The sequence below is a fragment of the Coenobita brevimanus genome, chromosome 7, assembly GCF_032717465.1.
Source record: "Coenobita brevimanus isolate Jiangsu-jjx chromosome 7, ASM3271746v2, whole genome shotgun sequence".
In the NCBI taxonomy this organism is placed as follows: Eukaryota; Metazoa; Arthropoda; class Malacostraca; order Decapoda; family Coenobitidae; genus Coenobita; species Coenobita brevimanus.
In genome coordinates this window covers 33,989,187-34,013,589 of record NC_136960.1, presented here as the reverse complement: position 1 = coordinate 34,013,589, position 24,403 = coordinate 33,989,187, and the positions used below count along the sequence as shown (strand labels likewise).

At 40.8% G+C, this 24,403-nt stretch overlaps 1 protein-coding gene across 7 annotated transcripts in view; it reads left to right on the top strand.

The window, feature by feature from the left end:
• Positions 1-24,403, top strand: part of LOC145404478 (mechanosensory protein 2-like) — a 707,991-nt gene that overhangs the window by 604,597 nt on the left and 78,991 nt on the right. For all 7 annotated transcript variants that reach the window (XM_080276074.1, XM_080276065.1, XM_080276027.1 and 4 more), the window contains one exon: positions 17,450-17,605. In XM_080276074.1, the coding sequence (XP_080132200.1) occupies positions 17,450-17,605 (156 nt within the window). The remainder of the gene's footprint in view (positions 1-17,449; positions 17,606-24,403) is intronic.

Sequence of the window (24,403 nt, the reverse complement as noted above, 5' to 3'; positions counted from 1 at the left end):
AACAATAACTCCATAAAGTATGCCATCGGAGCTAAAGGAAGAAAATCAAGATAGGCGTCATTTTACTTAGGCTTTCACAAAATCTGCCAAGAATCACAATTTCTCTCAAATTATCTTTTCAATCAGAGAATCCCCGACAAAATAGCATATTATACAAAAGTGTAAGTAATAAACCATTATTATTAACATACTGAAACTTTGGGCGAAATTATATAAAAACCCAGCAAAATATGCGCAAGAACTCTCGTTTCGGTGTTCAAAAACTGTTTTAAAAAATCTTATGCATGTTTCATTACTTACTCATTTCCCCTGCTCACAGAATATTAAAAAGAAAAAATGCATATAATTTCGGAGTTGAAAAATGGCAAAAGCTGGAAAAAACGAAAAATAAACATGTTTAATATTTACCCTTTTCCTCTTCCCAGAAATGAAGCTTTCCCTCACCACCACCACTACCACAACCACCAGTTTCATCATCATCATCATCATCATCATCATCACCAACAGCAATAACAGCAATCCATCATCATCACCATCATCGTATTCAACAGCAGCAACAGCAATCCATCATCATCATTACCATCATCATCATCATCATCATCATCATCATCATCATCATCATCAACAGCAGCAGCTGCAATCCATCACCATCATCATCATTATCAACGTACTCCTATTTGTCACTAATAAAAAAAACTCTACATAAGCAATGTCTTTCCAGCTTCCTTTTTAACCCCTTCACTACCAGAGATAGAGTTAAAAAAAATTACTATCCATCCACCCATCATCCAGTCCTGTGTTGCTCCATGAGGAGCGTAGAAGCCCTGGCCTAGGCAAATTGTACCTGACATTTAAGATGAGAGTGACCAGCCTCACTCATCCCTGAGTGGCATTACGTGAGCAATAAACCCAACCATCCCTTGGATATAAACCTGCACAGGCTCAATCCGATTGGAGCGCCTTAATTACTCTCTAAACCACCAGGCGCCATAAATTGGTTATATGGTTACCACTCAGCGTAGTAAATGGTTTCCCGGTGTACAGGAAACCACTTGGCTTGTCACTCAGTGTAGAGTCAACCATAGGAAGAAGGAAGAGAAAAGAAAGAAGGAAAGAAAGAAGAGGGAGTGAATAGTTACCCGTACGGAGAAGGAAGAGGAAAGAATGAAGGAAATAAAGACAGAAGAGGAAGGAAGGAAGGAATGAAGGAAGAGCGGAAAGATTAGATACCTGAGAGCAGCACTACATCGAGTGAGAGGACGGTGAGCGCCCCCACCTACCACAAAAATTATACTGCCAAAGACAAATAAATTAAAAATAAATAAATAATAAGTGAATAAATAAGTAATAACTAACAAAATAAATGGATTAATAAAGGCTGAAGGTACTATACTATGAAAAAAAAATATGCAGTAAATGACGTCACTACAGTTTTGGGGATAATGGCCAGAGCCTATCATCCCTGGTACTGGGTGAGAATTCCCAAAGCTAATTAAGTTCATTTGAGGTAGTAAGGATAAGGTCAGAGAGACGTAATCGGACTGAAGGGATTAAGATAAGCCACTCATATATCTGTTTATAGGGTGGTTTGTGGGAAAAGAGGTATGGCCAGGAAGGTACAATGGGTGAAACAGAAAATTGTGTTGTGGTTTCTATGATATATGTGTTGTTAATGTTGAGGTTGAATGTTGTGCCTGTGTCCTCCCCTACCTCACTCAGATGCATCTTTCCCCATTCTTAGTCCCTCCCCATGTCTCCCCACTCATATCACCTCTGCCTCTGTCCTTCCCCCCTTCCCCTTCCAGATGCTCCCCTCCACCATTCTTACTCCCTCCCCCTGTCTCCTCCCTAATATCTCCCCTGCTTCTGTTTTCCTTTCTTCTTCTTTTCTGATGATGCTTCCTCTGCTTTCCTTCCTCCTCTATCCCCAGTTTTCCCACCTAACCTTCCCTCCCTCTCTGCCATTCTCCCTTTCTCTCTTTAGCTATCTCCTTGTACCCCATCCATCCCTCTATTCCCAGTCTTTCTCCACCTCTCCCCCCTTTTCAGCAGCCCTCCCACCCCTCTCTTCCTGTTACTTCAAGGATTTCCTTAGTTTCTTCCTGCGTCCCATCTTCCTCCCTCCTTCCCTATTCTCCCTTTCCCTTGCTATCAAACCCCTCTGTCTTTCACCACTTTGATCTTCCCAGTCCCTCCCTCACACCTCCTCCATCTCCACGCCCCTCCCCATCCTCCACTACCACCTCCATTCCCCCCTTCAGGTCAACTTAAAACAGTGCTGTTCCTGAGGTCAGGCCTGCATACCACCTCCGTCTGCATACCACCGCCCTTATTTAATTCAAGGTCAAGCTCAGGTGGTTCGAATCCCTAAGAGGCTGGCTTGAGGTGATGGCTGCACCATCTTCCTGGAGAGGGACGCTTTCATTTGGTGGCACCAATATAACCAAGTGGCTTGACTTTCTGCCTACACAAACATCCCTCAGTTACTTCCCTGTTACCCAAAATCAAGGTGATTTCCTAGAGGAGAAGGGCAATTTTCGCCTGCAGGCCACCGGGTTCACGTTTTAGATGAGCCAGGTTCCACAACAGCAAATTATGGTGCAAGTAATGATGGATAATGGCGCAAGGTTGACTTCACATTTTCTTTTCTCCCGTGCAAGGACTCGGGTTACCATGCCTAAGTGGTAAGAAAATGAATATGCAGGTAAATATGTAAATGTAAAGATGAGGGCATTATCTTGGGGCCATTATTATGCTAAACACCCACACCCAACCACAGTCGCAAGGAAACCACTAGCATTTTTACACTCTCTCTCTCTCTCTCTCTCTCTCTCTCTCATTTTTGCTACACCCAATCACATTCACAAGAACTACACTAATATTTTCCTTGTCCTATTTGCTTATCTATACTACATGTTTTTCATATTCTCCGTTTTTACTTTCGCCACCACTCTAGAAAGGAAATCTAAGTAATTGGATGTAAGAGTTAGGGCATCACGTATTTACATCCCGGTATCATCCAGATTTTGTCTCTCTTGCGCATATTGTAGAAACATTCCACATTATTCATTTCAAAATCTCCCTCCCTAAATAACTATCATACGTCTTCATTATGTGCAAAGAATGTCTTGATGATGATGATGATGATGACTTCCATTTTCTCCTGTCTTTCATTTTTCTCCTTCTCTCTTGTTGATGATGATGATGACGATGATGACGGCAGTGATGATGATGATGATGATGATGGTGATGATGATGACGATAATGATCATGATGATGACGATAATGATGATGATGATGATGATGATGATGATGATGATGATGACTTCGATATTCTCCTGCCCTTCATTACTCTTCTCCTCTTTTATCTTACTCCATAAAGTCACAGTCACAAGATTTACACTAACATCTTCAAGCGCCACATTTATATAATTATTTCGTGTAATTACATTTTCTCCTAGCTTTCAATATTTGTTTTTAATTTCACGGGGAGTAATAATTGCTACATCATTTTTTCCCATGCCTTGCTTAAATTTGCTCTTTATTTTACAAGTTTGTTCTTAGCCATCCATAAATCTCTCTCTCTCTCTCTCTCTCTCTCTAATTGGGATCGATGTAAGCGTCTTTATCTCACCTTTATCTCCATAACGAACCAAACACCCTCCCCAGTAACGTACAAGTGCTCCTTGAGCCCTTCAGTAAAATTCTTTTTTTTGTTTTTTGTTTTTTTTAGTTTATTTCTGCTTCCACCTACTGATTTTATTCAATTTTGGAAGGGTTTATAGTGACGAAGGGGTTAACAGAAGAAATTTTTTACCCCTCGAGTCCTAAAAGCCTCACCTGAGCTGAGTAAAATCGTCTGGAGATGTAAGGAATAAGGCAAAACTAGACATTGCAGTGACGCGATTGACAACAAGCCACTAACTCTCAACCTCTCCTGTTTTCCTCTTGGTCTGTTGTCTTCTTCTTCTTCTTCTTCTTCTCTCTCTCTCTCTCTCTCTCTCTCTCTCTCTCTCTCTCTCTCGATAGCGCCTCTTTTATTTATTATCCGAAATCAGTTATCACTATACTGAAGTACGTGAAAGATGAAAGTAACCCTCCTATTCCACCATGCCTTATCCTCTATCACTTGCAGACATTCATCTCTAATAAAAATTTAATTTCTATCGCTACCTTTTTCATTTCTTTTTCTTTTTGTTTTCAAGAGCATAACTTCTTTTAACTCGTTTTAAGATTCTGTGTCCCAGTTCTCATTTTGATTTCAGACAATGAAATCGTTTTTATTCATCTTATGTCATTTCGACTCGATTTATATCCACGGATGATTTATATAATTATGAAGCGCTTCTCTTCCAATCCGACAGAAGATTTTTTGTGTCATGGTGACGGCCTAGTCATCGTTACCAGTGCCTACCCTGCTTCATTTATTCAATTTTCCCACCCACGCCCACACCAACAGACTGAGCCGTCCCCTCGACACGTTAGATACCACTAAGAGAGCTTCTGGTGTAGCGCTATTAACGGATCACCCTGTATAATCTGACTTCTGTATCCTACTCACCTCATTCGCTAACCGTCAGACCTCAGGGGTTATCCAGGGGAGATTAACTAGTCTGATGATAGCCAGGATAAAACTGATCGGTTGTACCTTAAAGATGACGCCATTTTTGTGTATCCTTGCTGGAGAACGCCTTCACGTGGTAGCATAGATAAAATTGAGCAACTCCTCCTCCTTGTCGTGCACGCCTCCCTCATCTCTCCCTGTCCTCCGAAAGGGGGACTACGGACTGCAGGATGGTCGCAACTTCAACCTGCAATCCACCGGGTTTGCGTTTCAGATGAGATTGTGGTATCGTCTACAACTGCTTGAACTCTTGCTATATCGTGATATTTTTTTCTGCTTTAGGAAAGATTTTTCGAACTGACCAGCTTTGATTCAGCCTTTATTTATTCCATTGACTAGTGGAGGCCCTTCCTAAGCTCAGTAAACTCGTCCGAAAGATATAGTTAGAAATATTTCATCCAAGTGCAAGGGTTAAAGCGGTTAACGAGAAAAAGAATACCCTTTTATACTTCCTATCTCCTCTTCAATGTATTTTCTTTTCCTTCATCCTCTGTTTTGTCTCTCCTTTTTTCTCTCCTTCCCTAGTCCCTCCGCGAATACAAACTACCATTTTTTTCTTCCTATCTCCTGCTTCCTTTTCCTCCATCCTCTGCTTATCTCTCCTTCTTTTCCCCCATCACTTTTCCCTCCCTCCCTCCCGTCCTTCGTCGTTCATCCTACCCTCTTTCAACACTCCCAGGACTTCTCTTATAACACACCTGATGATGATAATAATAATGATGATGATGATAGTGATGATAATTTTCCTTCAGTTTTACTTTGGTCTTATAATTACTTTTTTTCTCCAAGCCCCTCTCCGTTATCAGTTTCAATGCCCTTTTCTCCCCACATTTCCGTATTTTTCAAAGTCCTCTCTTATCTCCTCTCCCATTTTCCCTTCCCTTTTCCTTCCATCCCTCCCCTCATGCCCTCCTTCCCTCCCACCTTTCCTCCCTCGTCCACCCTATCCTCTTTCAACACTCCAAGGACTTCTCTTATAACACACAACTTATATAAGATGGGGTTTTTCCTACCATATTATTTTTCTCTCTAATGTGTGTGCGTTTTTTTCTCATTTTTTCCCTCTCTATCATGTAGGCTTTCTCCAACCACCTAATTTTTGTCGCTACAGTGTGGTCTTGTTTCCCACGATATTTTCTTTTCCTTACCATAATACTTTTCTTAACTATTATACCAGCTTTCTTTTCTTACCGCATATTTTCTTGAACTGTGATAGTTTTTCCTTTAGGAGAGTAATTTTCTGTTTTCCTCTCCCCACTGCATTCTTTCTCTATCACTTGGCCTTTTCTTTTCTCTTGAGGGATATTTTTCTTTCCACCCGTACAGACTTGTATTTCTCTTTTCCTTAGCTATTTTCTCACTTGATTTCTTTCTTTTTGTCCAGTTGTTAGTTTTCCAAATATCCATGTTATTCACTTTTACTCTCTCTCTCTCTCTCTCTCTCTCTCCTGGTGATCACTCGAGCCCCGATTAGCCGTGTAGGTCCCTGGCATGGGAGGGGGGAGAGGGGAGAGGAGAGAAGGGGAGGAAGAGGGGAAGGGATGATGGGAGTTAGGATTATGGTGGAGAGAGAGAGAGAGAGAGAGAGAGAGAGAGAGAGAGAGAGAGAGAGAGAGAGAGAGAGAGAGAGAGAGAGAGAGAGAGAAGGGAGCGAGGAGAGAGGTAGTCAGGAAGGGAGAGAGTAAGTGAGAGGATAAGTAAAGGGGGAGAAGAGAGCAAGAAAGGTAAGGAATGTGAATGGTAAGAGTATGAGGGGAAGGAGGATGAGAGGATACAGACGAGTGAGAGGGGAAGGGGAGAGGCAAATGATGGGAGAGAGGCTTCGGCAGTGGGAAAGGGAGGGAGGGAGGAAGGGGAGAAAACAGGAAGGGGAATGAGAAGCCGAGGGAGAGGAACTATTGAGAAGGAAGTAAAAGGGAGAATAAAGGAGAGAGGATGGAGGAGAGATGATGCAAGAAGAAAAGGAGAGAAATTAACATCGGAGGAGAGAAGGAGAGAAGAATTAAGAGAGAATGAAAGAGTAAAAGGAGACGGAGGGGAAAGAGAAGAGAGGATGTGCTGACAGTGTTTGTTGAAGGTCCGTTTGTGTGGACATCTTTGACCATTATTTCTCTCTCTCTTTCTCTCTCTCTCTCTCTCTACAGGTATATATACATATCTACTGTATATCTATCTATATAAAAACACATATAATATACTGTACAATTATTTGAATATATATATATGTATAAGTAATCTATATATATAGAAGAGCCTTGTGGTTTATTTGTATATTTGTGTCCTTCAATCACGCCCAAACCAAGGGCCAGAGGCCCCCAGACCCCACATATATTCTGAATCAGGGTAACCCAAAGATGGTTTTTGCAGGTCAAAATTCAGATCTGGGTCATTTGAGGTCACCGGTAGAGTGTTCGACTGTTTGGCCCGGGCAATGCCGGATACCCCTGCAGCCGAATTTTTGGCATGGAAATTCACATGACCTCAAGTTTGGACATAGGCTATGTGAGGTTGACCTCCGAGGTCATTTGAGTTCACTGGTCGGAGGTCATATGAGGTCAACGGTAATACACGCTCGAACGACTGGATCCAGCAGCCCAATTTTTGGCATGGAGACTCACATGACCTCCATTTCGGACACAGGCTACGTGAGGTTGACCTCCGAGGTCATTTGAGGTCACCAGTAATAGTAAACAAGTGCGCACAAATACTGTGCTAGTCTGAGAATGCTGAAATAGACAGTTCCTGGACCACTTATAATCCCTCTTCAAAAGCATCAGAGGTACACGGTCTTTCTGGAGTAGGAAGAGAGATTGAACTAGAACAAATAGGATTAGATTGTTCGCCTTTTTGGTCCGGCAACGCCGGATACCCCTGCTAGTATACCGGTATATATATTATATACATAATACACACACACACACACACACACATATATATATATATATATATATATATATATATATATATATATATATATATATATATATATATATATATATCTTGGTAAAACTACATTTGTCACCTACTTTTTGTCAGTAACATTCTTGTCGTACTCAGTTTTCATCTTTCTCCTTGTTTTAATCAACCTCCTGTCCCCCCCCCTTCCTCTTACACCTGCTCACTCTCCCACCTGGCTCAAAAAGCAAGTGTTCTCATTATTACGGCCCCTAAAATATCACCACACAACACCATTACCGAACCTATAACATTAATTTCGAGCCCCTTAACTTCTTCAGTACACTGACGCCTTATGTTATTTAAGCTTGCTGTTGCCACTTTTTTTTTGGGGGGGGAGGGGGGAGGTGGCAAGGTTTTCTACCAGTGAAGAGGTTCATGAAGGCTATACATAATCATTCGTGTGAGAAATGTATACTTTAAGCTGGATGAAATAATCGGATGAGAGCAGGAACGAAAAAAAAGTAGATACAAGTGAGTTTTATCCTACCGCAAGCCAAATGTCTTTCTGGATTAAGATATCCCAGAATGACTTGCTTTAACACTGCACTCGTATCCAATATTTGTTCTGGTATGAACAGTAAGAGACAATGGGGGATATGTGTGTACACTTTCGTCTGCTTGTCCATCCGAAAATAAGGAGGAGGAATACAATCTCATGTTATTTGGGGGATTATAATACATGGAAAAAATGCATTATCTTCTGCTTATCCTTCCTACTAAATAAATAAATAAGTAAATAAGTAAATAAACAAATGTGTAAATAAATCTTAGTCACGGAATGAAAAATAGTTGCTAGACAGTTTACCTATTTTAGTCCATGGGAAGACCTGCACTCATCTCTTTCTTGTTCTCCCTTCAGAAACGAATTTAAGTTACGAGAGAGCACTGATGGTACACGTGTTTGTGGGTCAGAGTCCTTTATCGTACACACTCGTATACGTACCATTACTTTCCTTTTGTAGGTATAAGTTATTTTCACGCGAAGAACTAGAGACTTGAAGAGATTTATACTCCCCCTTCCCTGTCCGTTCTGCAAAAAAAAAAAAAAAAAAAAAAGTTAGATATATTTTACTTACGAGAGGAGGAAATTGCAGGCTAGTATAGAAATTTTGTTCCTGGTGAAATCTGCACACTCCTCTCCCTGTCCTTCCAACAGAAACACATATTAATCACGATACTCGTAGAGATTAATCGCACGTATATTTCTGGGTAAAAAAGTCCTGTATCTCACGCCCTTTTACGTGCGTTCTGGAAGCCCTCCGCTGATTGGGTGGCCAGTGTTGAGAGCCGCCCCATGATTGGTTGGTTGTGCGCGCCTGGGAAAAAGACCTACCCTGATTGGTCGCGCGCCCGGAAGGCTTAAAGAGGGTGTTGGGAAAAAGGGTGGTGGGTAAATGGATTAAGAAGAAAAATATACAGTAATTTGTGCTGCAGGTGAGGTTTATCCCAGTCTTGCATTATAACATGAATGGATAACTTTTTTTCTACATGAATTTAAAAAATATATATTCCTGTTATAAGTGAAGCTTATCAGAGGTTGGCATTATACTTTGAGTTAATAAGTTTTTTCTCTCTGCCTTCATAATATGGTTAATTAAAAGGAATCTGCAGTAAATAACTACTCATACACTGGATATATATATATATATATATATATATATATATACTTTCCATGACGTCATATTTCATCTTATCCTTGCTGTACCATCATAGTCACGACGCCATTATTTTTTTTGTCCCCACCTGCAACGGATAGATAAATATTTTCTGCAGAAGGGAGGCCTATTGATTCAAAAGAGTTAAAGTCACTACATAATGAAGCATTACCCTGTTATAATTTTTTTTCCTTACAATGCATGAATGATTCTAATGCATCCATTCAGTCTGTTGACTATTTTGTTTTATTCGTGCTATCGCCACACGATTATATCTACTTTGTGTGAGGTCTCATGAACTGGAAGGGTAAAAAAAAAAAAAATTCGCTTATTCCCCTTCGCTACGAGAGCTTTCCCCTAAACAAAATAAGCTTACACAGTGACAACAAAGATCAAACACAAAAAGGTGTCAGCGTAGTGAAGGGTTAACAATTGAATGGTGAACCGTTTCCCTATGGCTAGTAAAATCGTCTGTCGTTATCCAGAGCAGAATACACAGGATTTATATCATTTAACTCTGAATCTAATGACGTAGATTTGTATTTTGTTCTTGTTGGAGAAGAACTGTTATTAGGAAAGTTTCTTTTTCGCACTGAAGGTGATCAAGGTAGCCATTATTAACCCCTTCGCTGCAACAATATTTTGCTAAACTGACTAAAATCTTCTCGGTCTAGTAAGAATTAAATATCAAATGTGTCATTAGACTGAAACGATTAGCGGTCTAAAGGTTTACAGTTGGCTACTCATACCTTCAATCCGGGTAAAACACACACACACACACACACACACACACACACACACACACACACACACACACACACACACACATCCCACGGTTATTACACAAGTTATCACCAAACGGTTTTATTCAGCATGGAAAGGTCACTCATATCAAGGAAGTTTTTCAAGGCTGCATCTAACCTTTCCAGTTCTAAAAGTCAGTCCTAAAGTGAATATAGTACTCAGGAGTTAGCATGAATAAAATTAAAAGAAAGTCGAAATCCCGGACTAAGTAGGATTAATACATATCCACAACTATACTCCTTTTACTCTAACTAGTCTAAAATTGCCATCTCTCTACTTTAAAATTTGATTTGTGGTAAGAAATTAAGAGTGGAATATAATGCTAGTCACAAAGAAGTGCCATGGAAACTAAGTAGATCCGTAGTACTGTCTTTCTGTGACATTAAGCAAGGTTAAATAAGCCGCTAAAAGACGAAATTTTGGCTTAATTAAAGAGAGAGAGAGAAAAAAAAAAAACTGGCAGAAGACGAACACTTTAGCCAAGTTAAGGTGAAAGAACTATACATGTTTACCATGATAATTACGACTTAAGACAGAAAAATGCTAATATCACCAGAAGCCCTAAAACGCTTTTCATGCCTTGTTTTTTTTGGGGACCAGCGTTTTAATTTTTTCTTTTCCCGCGAGATTTTTTGGCGAACCTTTTAAATACATGCCATCAGTTTCAGCTCACAGGCGAAAATAGGATTCGCTCGTTTTCGCTCCCTGTTTACTAACCTTTTTAGGACCGGACGTGGTGGGGAGAAAAGAAAAGAAAAGAAAAAGGAGGCTGGTGCATTTCAGATTCCTCTCCTGTTTTTTTGTTGGAAGGTATCTTAGTTTTTCATTTTACACACACACACACACACACACACACACACACACACACACACACACACACACACACACACACACACACACACACACACACACACACACACACACACACACACACACACACACACACACACACACACACACACATCCTTCAGCTATTTTTACAAACACGAACGTTGGGGGTGGAAAATCCGGGGCGATAATTTGTTTCCTTGTGTAACTTTAATGGGATGGTGCCATCTTCGTGTTATGGCTGCAGCCATCTGATAATTATATACACCTTCAGAACCCCCTCTCGGTAGTAGTAGTGGTGGTAGTAGCAACAATACTTCTACTCTAGTTGTTGTAGTAGTAGTGGTAGAAGTAGTAGTAGTAGTAGTTGTAGTAGTAGCTGAAGTAGTAGTAGTAGCTGGAGTCCCAGGTTCATCCAAGTGTTAATCTGGTAAACTACAAGCTGCTGTTGCCAGTTTGTAGTCCACCATGCCCGCTTCAGAGCACAAGGAGGGAGTTTTGGAACGTTTGCATAAGCAGGCATCGGACTGCCTAATTTATCGATACCACCGCGTGAAGGCGTCTCTCTCTAGCACAGTCGTAGGGAAAAGAGTTAATGATGTTTGTATCTACCTTCACCATTACAAGTTTTTCCTCAGGTGAGCAAAATTTTCTGACGACAATGTGTGTGTGTGTGTGTGTGTGTGTGTGTGTGTGTGTGTGTGTGTGTGTGTGTGTGTGTGTGTGTGTGTGTGTGTGTGCTGACCCCAGGCTCATTTGAACTTAAATCCATCGGACTGCAGACTCAATCTAACTTTCTCCTGCAGTACACAATCCTTCTTTCGGGGGATAAAGGGATGAATGTCTAACTGGGCAGCACCTCCACCCGGCCATATCCATACCACCATCTGAAGGCGTCCCTCGTCAGCATATTATGTCTATGGAATTTCAATATAAGCAAAAGAGAATTACATAATTTATCGATAATTTTAATTTTGGTAAACTGTACGGAGGTCTGACGTGCCACTCAGAAAAACCTGGGTCAAGGGCTACATTCACAAAAGATCTGTGTTATTTTCCACGACGACACGCCTATATATCAATTAATTATAATAAGGAACAGTTTAATTTTGTCGTATCTTTCACTTTGATAATAACCAATAGATTGATTGTAAAGTGTTTGGTAACTGTATTAGTGAAGGTAAAAGTATAAACAGTCAATTTCATCCATAACTTTAACTTAGGAAAGTTTATGAATACGGACACAGGTCAGTCTGCACCAACCCCCAACCAACCTCCCAACATCCCCTCCCCCCACTCCTTCCATCTCCATCTCTTCCCTCTCCCACTTCCCTCTCTTCCGGCGTCCTTCTTTCATGTTCCTCCTTCTCTCCCTCTTTAATTTCCTCGTCCTTTCGTCTTCCTCTCTATCTTTCTCACCTCTCTCCTTCTCCATCCCTCCTTTTCTCACCTCCGACCCTCCACTCTTCCATTTTCCTTCTCACAACCCCACATTTTATACTTTCTATTCTCCTTCCTCCATACTTCCCCCCCCCCTATACCTCTCTCTCTCTCTCTCTCTATCCATTCTTCATCCCTTCTATCTCTACCCTTTCCACATTTCTCTCCTTCATATCTCCCTTTTTCACTCATCTCATCCTTCCTTCCTCTTCCCTTCCCACCTTCCAGCTCTAACCCTTCGTTCCCAAACCATTCTCCTCCACCTCCCAGCATCCTATTCTCCATTACTTCCCTCAAACCTTACTCCTTCACCTTCCACCATCTCTCCTCACCATTCTTCCCATTCACCCTCACCCCTACCACTATCCCCATTCCCCCTCCCGCCCTTTGCGACAGATGGCACCTTGTATAGATTTTCCCACACAGATGGCCCGGCAGTTGGCCAGAGGTGACGCTAGCCCCATTGTGAGACCACTCTCTCTCTCTCTCTCTCAAGTTAAGGGCATAAGTAAATTATTGGTACCCTTAGCCTTTCCCTTTCCAGCTTAACCTTCCCTACCCGTTGAGACTGACATCAGACAATATATATATATATATATATATATATATATATATCTATATATATCTATATATATATATATATATATATATATATATATATATATATATATATATATATATATCTATTGACAGACGCCTCAATCCCGTTTGGGGTGGCCACAAACAAATCGCCTCCAAGTCGCCCTGTCTCCCGCCATTTCACTGCCCTGCTCCCAACTCACACCCCCCTCTCTCATATACCTCTCCACCCCATCCCTCCGTCTTATCCTCGGCCTTCCCCTTCCTCTTCCCCCCTCCACCTCACTCACATACACTCTCTTCGTCAGTCTTTCACCCTCCATCCTCTCCACATGGCCAAACCACCTCAGTGTGTTCCTCATAACGCTCCCTATCACATCCACATCAACACCACAACGTTCCTTTATATCCTCATTCGTCAGCCTATCTCTCCATGTGACTCCACAGGCTCCTCTTAAATAACTCATTTCCTCTGCTCTCACTCTTGACTTGTGTCCTTCCAACAACGTCCAAGCTTCACTTCCGTACGTTAGAGTTTGTATCACAATACTGTCATGTAGTAACTTTTTCACTTCCATGCTCACTTCCCTGTTTCTTATCACTGCTTTCAAAGAACCAGCAACCTTTCTTCCCTGCTGTACCCTTTCAAGCACTTCACCCTCCAAACCTCCATCCTTACTCATCACACTACCCAAGTACTTAAACGTACTCACATTTTCCAATTCCTCACCATCCAACCTCACTGTACATTCACTGACTTCACCTCTCTCAAAGACCATCACTTTACTCTTCCCTACATTCACCTTCAGATTCCGTTTCTTACACACTCTCCCAAACTCATCCACCAAGCCTTGCAGCTCCCCTTCGTCTTCACCCAACAACACAGTATCATCTGCAAACAACAGTACAGGGAGTTTCCAAACACTATCCTCTCTCACCAGGGCCACTCTAACATCCACTACCCTACTTTGTACCTCTTTTATTACCCCATCCATGTACAGATTGAACAACCATGGAGACATGACACATCCCTGTTTCAACCCAACTTTCAAAGAGAAAAATTCACATAGTTCACCATCCACACACACTGCAGCCTTCGCACCATCGTACATACTCTTCACAGCATTCAACAACTTACCATCTACTCCATATATTCTTAACACTTTCCACAATCCTTGTCTATCCACCCTGTCATATATAGGGGGAGGCGGTGGCTGAATCGGTAGAGAGGCGGCCTGCAGTCCTAATGGACCCAGGATCGAATCCCGGCTGAGGCAGGGAACAGTTTAAGGATTTGAATTTCCTAAAATGCAGACTTTCCTGATCTACCAGGTGACCCGCCGACATGTCATAAAAATACCCCGGCTAATACCAATACACCAGTCCTGTATGAGACAGCCCTAGCATGTACTGTATTCAGTATGGATGGTGGGTGTTAGCGCCAAAGCGGTGACATGTAGAGGTGTAGGAGGGCTACTGGGCCTTGGGATAGGTCACTGCCCCCAAGAAATAGGCCCTGAAGCCTTTGCCCAGAGTCGGACACGTAAAATATATATATATATATATATATATATATATATATATATATATATATATATATATATATATATATATATATATATATATATTAATTTATTGAACGACTGATAGGAAGATGGGTAGGTAGATAGACTAACTGACTGACTGAATGACTGATCGACAGTAGATAGACAGACAGAGATATAGGGATAGATAGATAGAATGAGGCAGACAGATAAACAGATAACGAGACAGACAGGTAAATGGAAATAGATAAACTGATAGATCGACAAATACGAGTATGTAGACAGATTGAGACCGATATAAAGATAGACATACAGAATGATTTTTAGATAAATTATTGTTGCCTTTTCATACATATAAAATTAACATATGACAGGCAGAGATAGGCAGAAGGGCAGATAGGGAGATGAATGACGGACTGATAAGTAGATGAACAAAGAGAACAGAAGAAAAATAGGTGTGAATTTAAACACGGAATGAGAAAAAAAAAATCTGATAAGACAAAAAGACAGACAGAGGCAAAGGAAAAAGAAAAAAAGAAAACACACTGAAAGGTGGACAGATAGACAAATAGATATTGTCAGTACGCTTCTCCTTTACCATCCTTACCGTTGGCTTAGCGCTTCGTCCAATTTCCTGCTTACAGTATGTCTATCTATCAATAAAGAGAGAGAGAGAGAGAGAGAGAGAGAGAGAGAGAGAGAGAGAGATTATCACTATTTTTCTCTTCTCCTCCGCCTTTACCCTCCTTCCCCTCATCTTGGCTGGACGTCTAATTTCCGGCTTACCTTATGGACACAGTTCTAATGCATCATTTTTTTATATTCTTATTTTCTCCTTCACGTCCAATCTTCCAATCCCTTCCTCTTCTCATCTTATTTCTTGCCTTCAGTATTGCCTTGGCAGTTAATTACATCCATCTGTCTTCTTATTTTCGTTTATTAATAGCCCTGGATTGGGTCTTGCCATTCCTCACACTAATATTATCCTCTGTCGTGGATCGCAGAACTGATGAAAGACTATACGAATGCTTCGTCGTAGGACTGGGCGCCAACCATCCACTCACATGACGTGGTGCTGCCTTTAGTGAACTGTACACTGAGTTACTAACCAAATGGTTTCCTGTAACCCTTTTCTGTCCTCATCTCTCCTTCTCTCTTCATCTCTCCTTTTCTTCATCCTTCTCCGTTACCTTACATTCTTGCTTTCCATCTCCCCTTCACTCACCTCTCTAGTACATTACAAGATTTCTCTCCTATTTTGTCTTTTATCCTACCCTGCTTTCTCTCCGAATCTGCTCTCGTCCATTTCCTTCCTCCTATTTTCACCTGTCCCTCCTTTTCCCCACAATACTCCTTTCGTTTCCTTTCCTCTCCTCCCCTTTCGTTCTCTCCCTCTCTCACTTCATTTCTTATCCTCTTACCTCTCCTTCTCAGTGTTTGTCTTCTACTCTCCCTTTCTCATTATATTTTCTCTCCGTCTCCAGTTTCCTCAACCCACCTCTTCTCTCCCTTTTTTCTCTCCGTCTACTTTCCTTCTATGTTATTTTCCATCTCTCGTCTCCTCCACCTACATCTCTCCCCTATTTTCTCCCTCCATTTCTCTTCTCCCTTACTTTCCTTCCTTCTCCATATCTCCTTCCCTCCACCCACATCTCTTTTTCTTTTTTCCTTCCACTTATCTTCATCCTAGCTTTCCCTCCATCAACATTCTCCTCTCCTCCACGTAAGAGCACCTTTCTCCCCTTCTATTATCCCTACATTTCCCCTCCTCCCTACTTTCCTTCTCTCTCCGTCTCTCCTCTATCCCCCGTCTCCCGTAACACAGAGGAGGTGAGAGTGTTGACGTAGGACTGGTGAGATGCTTGGATATGTTAATTACGGGATCAAGGCAAAGGCTCGGGGCTACCTGGCTTCTGTTGTCTCCCTCCCTCATACAAGCCACCCTTAAAGGTATTGTTCGGGGGTTTTCTAATTTAGTGATTCAGGGATTACTTTTGGCACACCATGTGACTGAGGACTGCATGCAGTGAGGTAAGTGTTTCTTTATTAACCCTTCACTCTGATAATGAATTTTCTTCTTTAGTCTAATAACCACCTGATTACTTAATTTATGTTTGAAGGGTTTTGGAACTGAAATATGCCTTTCATTAACACCTGCCCTCTTAAAAGTATGCCCTAAGCTGAATAAAATAGTCTAGTGACAGCAATAATAAACAAAATACGTCATCGAGCAAGAGGGGTTAAGTAATATGTGCTAATTTCTTAATAGTTGTTGAATACTAAGCGAGAATCACTTGAACATAGACAACAAACTATACATGCAGTCACCATTATAACGTAACAGACTGCAGTTTAATAAAGTATATACCTTTTTTTTTTATGTTATAAATCAATATTTTTCTTATAATGAATGTTATTTCTGTTCGGAATAACTATCACTTCACTCGAATCTGTTTATTCCCAGTGAACAACATTTGGCCTTAAGTGCTATGTCTTCCCAATAAACAGCATTTTCTTAGGGGACTAAAACCCTTCCAGGTAAATTAGACACTTTGTTCGGTACGAATTCCTAACTACGGCTTGTCTTCAGTCAGGAGTAGGGACAGAGGTTAAACAACTGTCTGAATGAATATATATTAATTTTTTAGCTGCCTTATTTATCATATCTTCTATCAACCCATCTTCTTCCATTGGTTGTTCCGGGGCAGGGATAGTGAATGAACAGAAACTATTACCCATGAGTGTATAGTCAAATACTAAATTCCGTTCGCCTCCCCTGCCGTGCTTTCACCCTTGGATTCACAGACGATTAATATGACGAAATGAACTGAGGTGAATCTTATCATTCATCTGTAGGTGATAATAGTACCTTTGTCCGATTTGTCTTACCCAGGCATCTATAAACCCAACAGTGTGCAAAGGGCAAGACAGGCAAATGGATTTTTGTATTTGACTTAAATTCCTAATCTGCCATATTTGTCTCGTCATTTATCACTCTACTGATCTTCTTCCCCCAGGTTGTTCAGGAGTACGAGCGAGCGGTGATCTTCCGCCTCGGTCGTCTCCTAAAAGGCGGCGCAAAGGGTCCGGGTATCTTCTTCATCGTCCCTTGCATCGACTCCTACAGAAAGGTCGACCTCCGAACTGTGTCCTTCGATGTCCCCCCGCAAGAGGTAATGTGCTTCCTTCCTGCCCTTTCGTTTACAGACACACATGTATCATTTAAATACATACATTCATTCTTGGATTTCTGTCTGATCTTGAACACTTAGGTGTATTTCAAGCAGGATATATATTATAGGATTTCAGAGGTAGATACACACGTGCCTTATAAATTTTGGGGTACAGTGACTTCAGTTCTTATCGTGAATATTGATTACAATATTTTACTCAGGTATTTATGATAGACTTAGGTAGGTGCTGAGGGTTAGACACGCATATATATTAATCGTTTATAGTTTTCTTCATAACAGCCTCTGTAATTTTTGTCTAGGCTGAGATATTCATAGATTTATATTAGGTAAAATCTTTCTTGAAAAATCTTAGAAATTACTGAGGACTAGATAATGGAATAAGCTTATATTTGAGTTAAGAAGGTATTTAGAGTACGCTGTAGGTAGGTGATGAAAGGATGGAAGGTAGGATGGATGAGAGGGTAGTATGGACAGAATGAAGGATAGGGTACGATGGTTAGAATGGAAGGTTGGGTAGGATGGTAGATTGGGTAGGATGGAAGGTTGGATAAGATGGACGGGAGGGTACGATGGAGGGTAGGATGGAATGGAAGGCTAGTTAAGATGGAGGGTCGGTTAGGATGGACAGTAAGGAATAATGGAAAGTAGAGTAGGATGAAAGGTAGGTTAGGATGGAAGGCTTCTTTGGAGGGAATACAGGATAGAAGGTATGATAGAATGGATAGGATGGAAGGTTTGGTGGGATGACAGGTAGGATAAGGAGCAATGTACGACAGAATGGAAGGTATACTGTAATATGATGGAAGGTAGGGTAGGATGGAGGGCAGGATAGGATGGAAGGTTGGAAGGATGATAGGTGGGATAGAATGGAAGCTTGGATAGGATAGAAGGTAGGTTACACGTAAGTTGGAAGGTTGGTTAAGACTGAAGGTAAGGTAGGATGGAAGGAAGGATATGACAAAATGATAGGGCAGGATTTAAGGCAGAATGGAAGATAGGGTAGGATGGAAGATGAGGTGGGTTGATGGTAGGGTAGGATGGAAGGTATGGTAGGGTGGATAGGCCTGAAAGCATGGTAGGATGACAGGTAGGATAGGATGGACGGCAGGATAGAGTGGATGGTAAGGTAAAGTGAATGGTCGGTTAGGATGGAAGGTAGGGTTGAATAGAAAATAGGTTAGGAATGATAGGTAATTAAGGATGAACAGAATGGATGTAGGATACGATGAAATATAGGACGAAAGGTAGGGCAGGATGGAAAGTAGGGTAGGGTGGAAAATTGGTTAGAATGGAAGGCAGGACTGGATGACAGTAAGGTAGGATGGACTGAATGTATGTAGACTAGGATGGCAGGTAGGATAGGAAGGCTAGGATGGAAAATAAGATAGGATGAACGACAGGACAGGGTGCTCATTTTCAGGTTTATGCTGAACTCGACACACTTTAAAGTCTCATTTCTTTTGCTCAGATGATCACAAGTCCTTGTAAGATGAGATGAGAGTAGTGCACGCTTAAAATGAGTCCACTGCGTGCTCAGATGCGCGAGCTGTTGCACTGAGCTGAGCATCACTACACTTGTTTATATTTGATGTTCAGTTGAGCATAGACAGATTCGACCACAACCACCACTTCCTAAATGTTTTTAAGGAAAGAACCTAAATGATGTTAAATAGACATTCTTATATTTGTGATGATAAAAAATGACTGTAAATTTCTATTCTTGAAATATGTAAATATGATTACGAGTTAACTAACAAATTGCTATTCCAGGTTTTGCTAAAGGATGAAGATTGTACCTAAGCATCAGTTACTAAAATTTTATTTTCATGATTTGATTATCATTGATAAATATATTTCCGAAATAATATAAGTTGAATAACTAATAATTTTAGTTACTGTTAAACAGCATCCTTCCCTGGATATTTATTTCATATATAATTACGTTTCCGAAAACAGCCTCTATTTGTGGCAACACTTTTGGCCGTATTCTTAAAAGGATGATCAAGAAAGGAAAGGCAGGCCCTCAGATTTTGTCTAAATTTTTTGACACTGTATTAAAAGCATTGTGCAGTGAAGTACAGGGACTAAACCCTTATATTCTCCTAGTGATGTATTTCATTAGTCCTTTCACAACCTGAGTTTCTCCTGAAAGCTGAGTAAAGTCGTCTGCCTTTACTAACACGACGGTAAAAAAGACGTCTTTGTACGGCGAGAGGCGGTAAAGAACTATTCCTCTCCATCTGGTGACGTCTTTTTTGCTTCATTTTAACACCGACAGAGGATTTTTCCAGCTTAGAGGAGACTTTTCAAATTGGAGGAGTTGGGTATACCCTTAATTCCGAAGTTGAATAAACGCCATTGTTGCCTGCCTAATTAAAAGAGAAAAAGAAAGTAAGAATAGAAAAGAATGGAAAAGACGTGATCGCAGAAGTCAAAAAATGTGTCCTGCCTTCCCCATTCACTTCCTCACTTTTAAGAACACGATCGTCTGTCCGTTCCCACACTTTTTACCCACCCTGATTCACTTACCCCAGCACTGCCAAACACTCTTTCTTCACTCTGTATGTTATAGCTGTTTCCCATTATCAAATACCTCTAACAACTGGCATTTGTGTTGCTGTTAATTATAACTTTAAGGACACACTGCCATCAGTTGTAGACATATATATTTGTTTAATTATTAAGGTACACATTTATGGGTTTAAACTATTGTTGAATCAAATAAATATACACTATCAGGAGTTTTAGCCTATTAACTCTAAGGATATGCTATAAGTTTGAGTTTAATACTTCTTCAAAATATTTAGATAAAACACAACTCCACGATTTCCAAAGTCATATTGCTTGAACACACCCTTAAGGAATTTCAGATTGGTATTAAAGTTTATGTATATGACACACTTCCATGGGTTCCAGACAAATATTCTTGCTAATTATATATATAAGAATACACTGCCACGAGTTTCAGATGATAAATATCTATATTGGGGAACCTGCAAGTGCTTGTAGAATTACGCTTAATCAATATTTTTCACATAATTTTAAAGATTTTTGCGTAACCTTTATGTACAATTTTTTACTAGTTCACTTGGCACGGTGTTGCACAGTTTGAATTTCTCCTCCTTACTGATTCAATTTTTTTTCTTTATTTGTTTACTACTTCTATATTTCATACGTGAAATCTTTATCGACCAGCAGTTAAGCATTTTCATCTGGTGACCTATTGTATTAGTCTTGCTATCCTCAGACGATTTTAGTCAGCTTAGGAAAGACCTCTCGTACTGAAAGGGTTAATCGAGGCTGTATTTAACCCCTCCAGTGCGAAAAGTCTCTCCTTAACTGAAGAAAATCGTCTGGTGACAGTGAGAATCTGATGAAAGTCACGTCACCGGATCAACGGCTGTAATTGCTGTCTCCAGAATTGTAGCACTACTGTTTCTTTCAGTTGGACTGGTAGATTACTAGACGTACCTTTTCCATCTCTTTTAAGTTTTACGTTACTTTGTCGTCGTTTCTCATTTCTTCTTTACATTATTTTCCTCTTTCAGCATTTACGGCCACTCGCAATTACAGCTCTGTCTTCTTCTTGTCGTAGTGGCTTTTCTTCACCAGTCTAGCTTTGCTGTTGGTTCAAGATGTGCCATTTGGGGGTATTGCAATTGTTTATCTAATGGTCAACCCCTTCACACATCCATACACGTCTTGTTTATCTTATTCTTGCACTCTTTGGGCGATTTTCCTCACCTTACGAGACAGCTTCCCGAAATGGAGGGGGTAGATATAAACTTCTCTAACCCCTCCACAGCTACAGCTCCCTCCTAAGCTGAAGAAAATCGTCTGAATTATGGCCAGAGTGAAATGAAGTGGACGTTTTTATGGATGGAGGGATCTGTTTCCTTTAACCCAAGTTTTTTCACAAGTTCCACCTTCTCGCGGCCTCTTCAATATTCAAGAAAGTGTGGATGAGACTGCAGGACTGGCGACACAAACCGAGTGTGCTGACGAACTAGTGGAGAGTCCGTGTTCTCGTTGACTAGGGGAAGGCCTAACACTTTTTGCTTAACCAATTATCCTTGTCTATTTTTTGGATATTTCTCGTAACACTTATTCCTCGGCGACTTAGTTTGTCAATCTTTGGAGAATTTATAAAACCTACTTCTCGGCGATATATTTATGTATTTATTTATTTTGTCTATTTCGATTTTTTGTAACACCTTTTCCTTGTTTTTTTTTTTTTTTTAAATATATAATTTGTAACTCCTGCTCCTTGGCGATTTCTTTTGTCTGTTTTGAGGGTGTAACGCCTATTCATAGACGCCATTATTTTGCCTAAACACCAAAATTCCTTCACTGGCGTACATAAAAATATTACGAAGAATATTACGCAACACATTTTCAGCGATTCGTCCTGCATAAGCACTTTATATCCTTTTGCATGTTACTCTTGCGAACTATTACGGCGCAAAACGCAAAATAAATCGCATGGAAAGATTTATTACGGGGACTCACGCCGACACATTTTCTTCAGCAATTTATCCTGCCTAAACACCATGTTATCATCTGTGTTGCCGATGCGAACTATCAGGGCGTATTGTGTAAAATAAGTTGCTCATGAATAAGTGTTACGATGCCTTCCACGCCAACGAGAATACGGCTCAGACCTCCCAGCTGCAAAAGTAGGAGACCAGTAGACATGACCACTATTACTGACATGAGGACTTAACATGACCTAAACCTTCAGAGATGTCAATTAACGTGACCCAAACGTCTTACATCTATACGTCTGAAATATTAAGCTAACCTCTTTATCAGTGAATCTTCAGCCTAACTACTTTTTATATATTTTGTTCTTGCCGCCTCCGGAAGAATTTATTCACTTCGAAAGAGGTCTTCGAACATAAGGGGTTGGATATAGTCTTCATAAACCCCTGTAGTACTAGAGGCCTTTAACAAGTAGAATAAAGATCCCTGGAGTAAGCAAGAGGGAAAGCAAACATACGGTATCGGACGGAAGGGGTTAAGGTTTACAGTCTGGTGACCTGCATAGTTGTTACCTCCAGACGATTTTATTAAGCTGTTGAAGAGATCTTGTGTACTGATGAGGTTTGTCGCAGTCTCCACTAACCCCTTCATAACCTGATATCTCTCCCTAGGCTCCATAAAATCGTCTAGAGTAAACCAGAACAAAATAAAAGTCATGCTTCATGGGATTAAAGAAGTTACCCTGTTCAGTGCTAAAAGCATCTTTTCTAAAATGACTGCAATCGTGTGGCAACAGCCAAAATGAAAAGGCGTAAAAGATACCCTGGCGTTTAAGCCTTTAAGTCAGTTGACGTAATTGATTTATTCTTTTAACTCCCGGCGATTTTATTCAGCTCAGAAAAGACCCTCCGAACTGAGTTAACATTAGTTCTATCGAACCCTCCCAGTTTTATGACTTAAGTTGAATACAATCGGTAGGTGTACGCATGAATTTAATAATAAGAAAAATATTCCATCGGACTGAAGGTCATAAAGGAATTTCGGTGCCTGAAGTCTTTTGCCAGCCTGATTAAAATCATCTGACAGGAGCAAGCATAAGCATCCAAGACACCTTGGTGATGATGGGGTTAACTGAAATTATTCCTTTTCGGTGCCTTAAGCCTTTCTTAAGCTGGTTGAAATCGTCTGAAATTAGCATACATTAAATGGAATAGACTTGCTGGCTCTGGAGGGGTTCAGAAGAAAGCATATAATCAGATGAATAACTTTTTAGTTTAATATAATAAATATATAACTGTGTAGCAAAAAACAAGTAATCATATTATTCTCACAGGCTTTTCTTTATGTATAACTTGTTGTCAGTGAAAACAGCAAAGGCTAACGTGTGCAGGTAGCACACAAAAATGCAAGACGATTCTTGTGAACTGCGACCGGTCTAGGAATAATTCAGCAGGAGAAAGTGTTGGTAGTGCTAGGTTTTTGTTTATGGTTCCCCGGGCATGATGTGAAGGGAGTTAGAAAGGGTGTGCGGTAGGAAGCACTATATTTCACACTGCCACACTTCACACTACGAAACTACAGACAGCTAGACTTTTTCACGCTGCCACACTTAGCATTGCCACATCTCAAAATGACGCCTCCCACTCTCACATTTCATACATGCCTCACACTGGCACATTTCATACTGCCACCTTCGTACTGTCAAGTTACACGCTGCCCCATCTCACTCTGCCACACTGCAAACTGTCTCACTTCCTCCACACTTCAGGCTGCCGCATCCCACATTGCTACCCGTCACACTGCCGTATCTCATACTGCCACACCTGACAAAGGCACATTGATTATTACACTTCACACACACTCCCACTGCCACACCTCACACACAGTTCACACTGCCACATCCCACACTGCCATACTTCATTCTGCCATGCCACACACACTGTTGTACAATATGCTACCACACCTCACACTGTCACACCTCCTCACAATCACGCCTCACTGCCACACTATATACTTCTACACCTCAGCTTGCCACACCTCTGCACATTACCACACTTAACACTGTCACATTTCTTTATGCTGCCAAACCTCATACCCTCTCACTCTTCACAATGACACATTTCAACCTGCCACACCACATAAACCTCGCACTGCCACACTTTATACTGCCACTCCTCACACAGCCACATACAACGCCTCACCTCACAATACCGCTCAATATTTTGCCACACTTCAGAAGAACACACCTTGCCTCCTGTAATATACCAAAAGAAAAAAGAAATCTTACCGTGATTT